This window comes from Musca autumnalis, unplaced genomic scaffold (assembly GCF_047663935.1).
Source record: "Musca autumnalis isolate F117 unplaced genomic scaffold, ASM4766393v1 scaffold_4, whole genome shotgun sequence".
Classification (NCBI taxonomy): Eukaryota; Metazoa; Arthropoda; class Insecta; order Diptera; family Muscidae; genus Musca; species Musca autumnalis.
This window is the reverse complement of record NW_027411977.1, coordinates 205,537,707-205,540,314: the sequence shown is the minus strand read 5'-3', so window position 1 is coordinate 205,540,314 and position 2,608 is coordinate 205,537,707. Positions and strand designations below refer to the sequence as shown.

At 39.5% G+C, this 2,608-nt stretch overlaps 1 protein-coding gene across 1 annotated transcript; it reads right to left on the bottom strand.

The window, feature by feature from the left end:
- Positions 1 to 444: 444 nt before the first annotated feature.
- LOC141403216 (uncharacterized) lies at positions 445 to 2,223 on the bottom strand. The gene has a single exon (XM_073985399.1). The coding sequence runs from the start codon at positions 2,221 to 2,223 to the stop codon at positions 445 to 447; it is 1,779 nt and encodes a 592-aa protein (XP_073841500.1).
- Between the last annotated feature and the right edge of the window lie 385 nt (positions 2,224 to 2,608).

Below are 2,608 nucleotides of genomic sequence, written 5' to 3'. Positions count from 1 at the left end.
CATTATTGATATCGTCCTTTGAAATTTTCTTCATGTGCCCCAAGTCCAGGTACTCCATGATGGTTTTATCATATAAATCCTTGACTTCTGGTTTGGTACTAAGCATTTTCTCCATCCGAAGGTACTGCGCCATTGCTATGTTCCTAGAATGGCCAATGTTTTCCTCGTTTTTGAAGGGTAGGTTCACCATGTATCTCCCGGAGGCTGTTCTGGAAGTCGTTGAATTGTAAAGATTTTCGCAAAAAATGTCTTCTTTTGAGCGCAAAGTCTCACTTGGCGTTTCCTCCACCTCCCAAAATTGTGTCAGCAGATTATCTAGGGCAACGGCATTAAAGAGTGAGACATGGCTAGGTGACTGGGTCGATCGTTCTACTGGTCCTCCCACAATCCACCCAAACACAGTTTTTTGAGTCAATAGGGAGCCATGTGAACGCATCGGAACCGCTAAGTCGAAGATAGTTGGACAAATGTCGAGACCAATGAGAATGTCAATAGGTCATCATAGATATCTATATCCATATTTTGTGGTGGTAGGTTGAATGACAATGTCTTTAGAACAGGGGCCCAAACGTCAAGTTTGAATTCAGGGTTTAACCGCGAGCGAATTGTGAAAAGACATGCTTGTGTTGACGTTTCCATCATTGCTGGGTTAAGACCTGAGACGTGCACCAGGTTACGTTTGGTTGGAAGTCGAAGTCTATTTTTTAACTTCTCAGAAATAAAGGTCGATTGCGAGCCGGAATCGATGATTGCGCGGGCTTCGAATCTCTCTCCCTTTGATTCAACTTCCACTAAGGCTGTGAAAAGCAAGGTCTCTTCTGATTTCGACTGAGGTCGATTCTCATCGCGAAGAGCAAGTGAAGTTAGATGATTGGTTTTTGTACAAGGTGTGGACTGTATGGTTGTTGTTAGGGCTTGAGTACTTGTGGTAGGTCGTACGTCAAGCTGTGATTCAAAGGAGGTCGTTGATTCACCTCCTTTATGCAAAAGAGTGTGATGTCGAAGATTGCAATGTTTGCAATTGAATTTACTTTTGCACTCGCTAACCCCATGGTCAGTTTGGAGGCAATTGTAACATGTCTTTGTCGTTTTGACGACATGAATCCGATCGTTTACGGTTTTTGCCAGAAATTTGGGACAATTCCTCATTAAGTGGCATTCTTTACAGTACTGACATTTAAGATTCATAGATTTTTGTGGTCTATTGGAAGCTGATGTTAAATTTGTCTTTGAATTATATTCAACATTCGTTTGAAATGAGTTGACTATTTCCTTTTGAGGTCGGGGATTTCCTTTATTAACTTGAGCTGGTTTTGAGGTCGAAAGTTGAATGTTTCCAACAGATTCTAAAGTTTTGAATCGTTGTGTTAGGAAGTTATCGAATTTTTTCCATGTTGGGATTGTTGAACTGTCGCTTAACGTATTTTCAAAGTCCTGTAAATAGCTTCGAGGTAACTTTTGTGAACATAGATAAATGAGAATTGGATCCCATGTTACAATGTCAATGTCCAAAGTCTTTAAGGTTTCTAAACAACCATTTACTGACCTTTGCAGTGACTTTAACGATGAGCTTGAATCAACAGTTACCGTAGGTAAACTGAACAAAGTCTTCAACTGCTCATTCACTTGCATGCGCTTATTCTCATACCGGTCGGTTAGGCTTTTCCACGCTAAGTCAAAGCCGTCATGTGTGAGTGGAATATGCGCTATAATGTCCCTAGCTTCCCCACTGGTCTTTTGTTTAAGATGATATAACTTTTCAACCTTGCTAATTCCGGAATTTTCCACATAAATAGCCGAAAAAAGGTCTCTAAAGGTCGGCCACGTCTTGTAGCTACCATAAAAAACATCGGTATCGCAAGGGGGAAGCTTTATTGAACGACGTACGGAATTGTCCTGTACAGTCGTTTCAAGTGGTTCTGTTGACTTATTGGTAAGGGTATCTATTTCTGCATTTATTATGCCTAACGTGGATTTGTATACTGAAATAGCCGTTCTATAATGTGCTCTAAGTTTTGTAAGGTCAACAGGTGCTTCTCCTTCCTTGACATCATAATCCCGACAGTCTTCGTAACATCGTTTTACTTGTGTCCAAATGTGATCCAGATGAACTCGAAGCGCTTGCAAACAATGTACATTATCTTCTGCCGCACCGCCAACCTGCGATTCGTTGAAATCGATCAAGTCGTTATAAGCGTTAGTGAACTTTTTTGTGATGTCCATATTTTCACAATGTCCAAAGAACTAACTCGAGATTTTCCCAAATTGAGTTATTATATTGTTCAGTGGCAACTTTCACCAGATAAATGCAATGTCCTCAACGACTCGTATTTAAACTTCAAGAAAATCGTTCAAAAATTTCCAAAAAATCCAAATGATAAAGTGGTAGAATTATAAACAGCCCAAAGTGTTGTACAACGTTAGTGCTTTTACGAAAAAAAAAACTTTCCAAAAGAATCAGCAATGTACGAGTGAAATCCAAGAATATTAAAGTTTGTTGTGAATGTCGGTAAACTTGAGCATCCGACATTAATAATTTCCAAAATTTGTATTATGTTGTTAAATATGACCAAAATCTTATTAATCGACCAAAATCCCAAAGTTATCT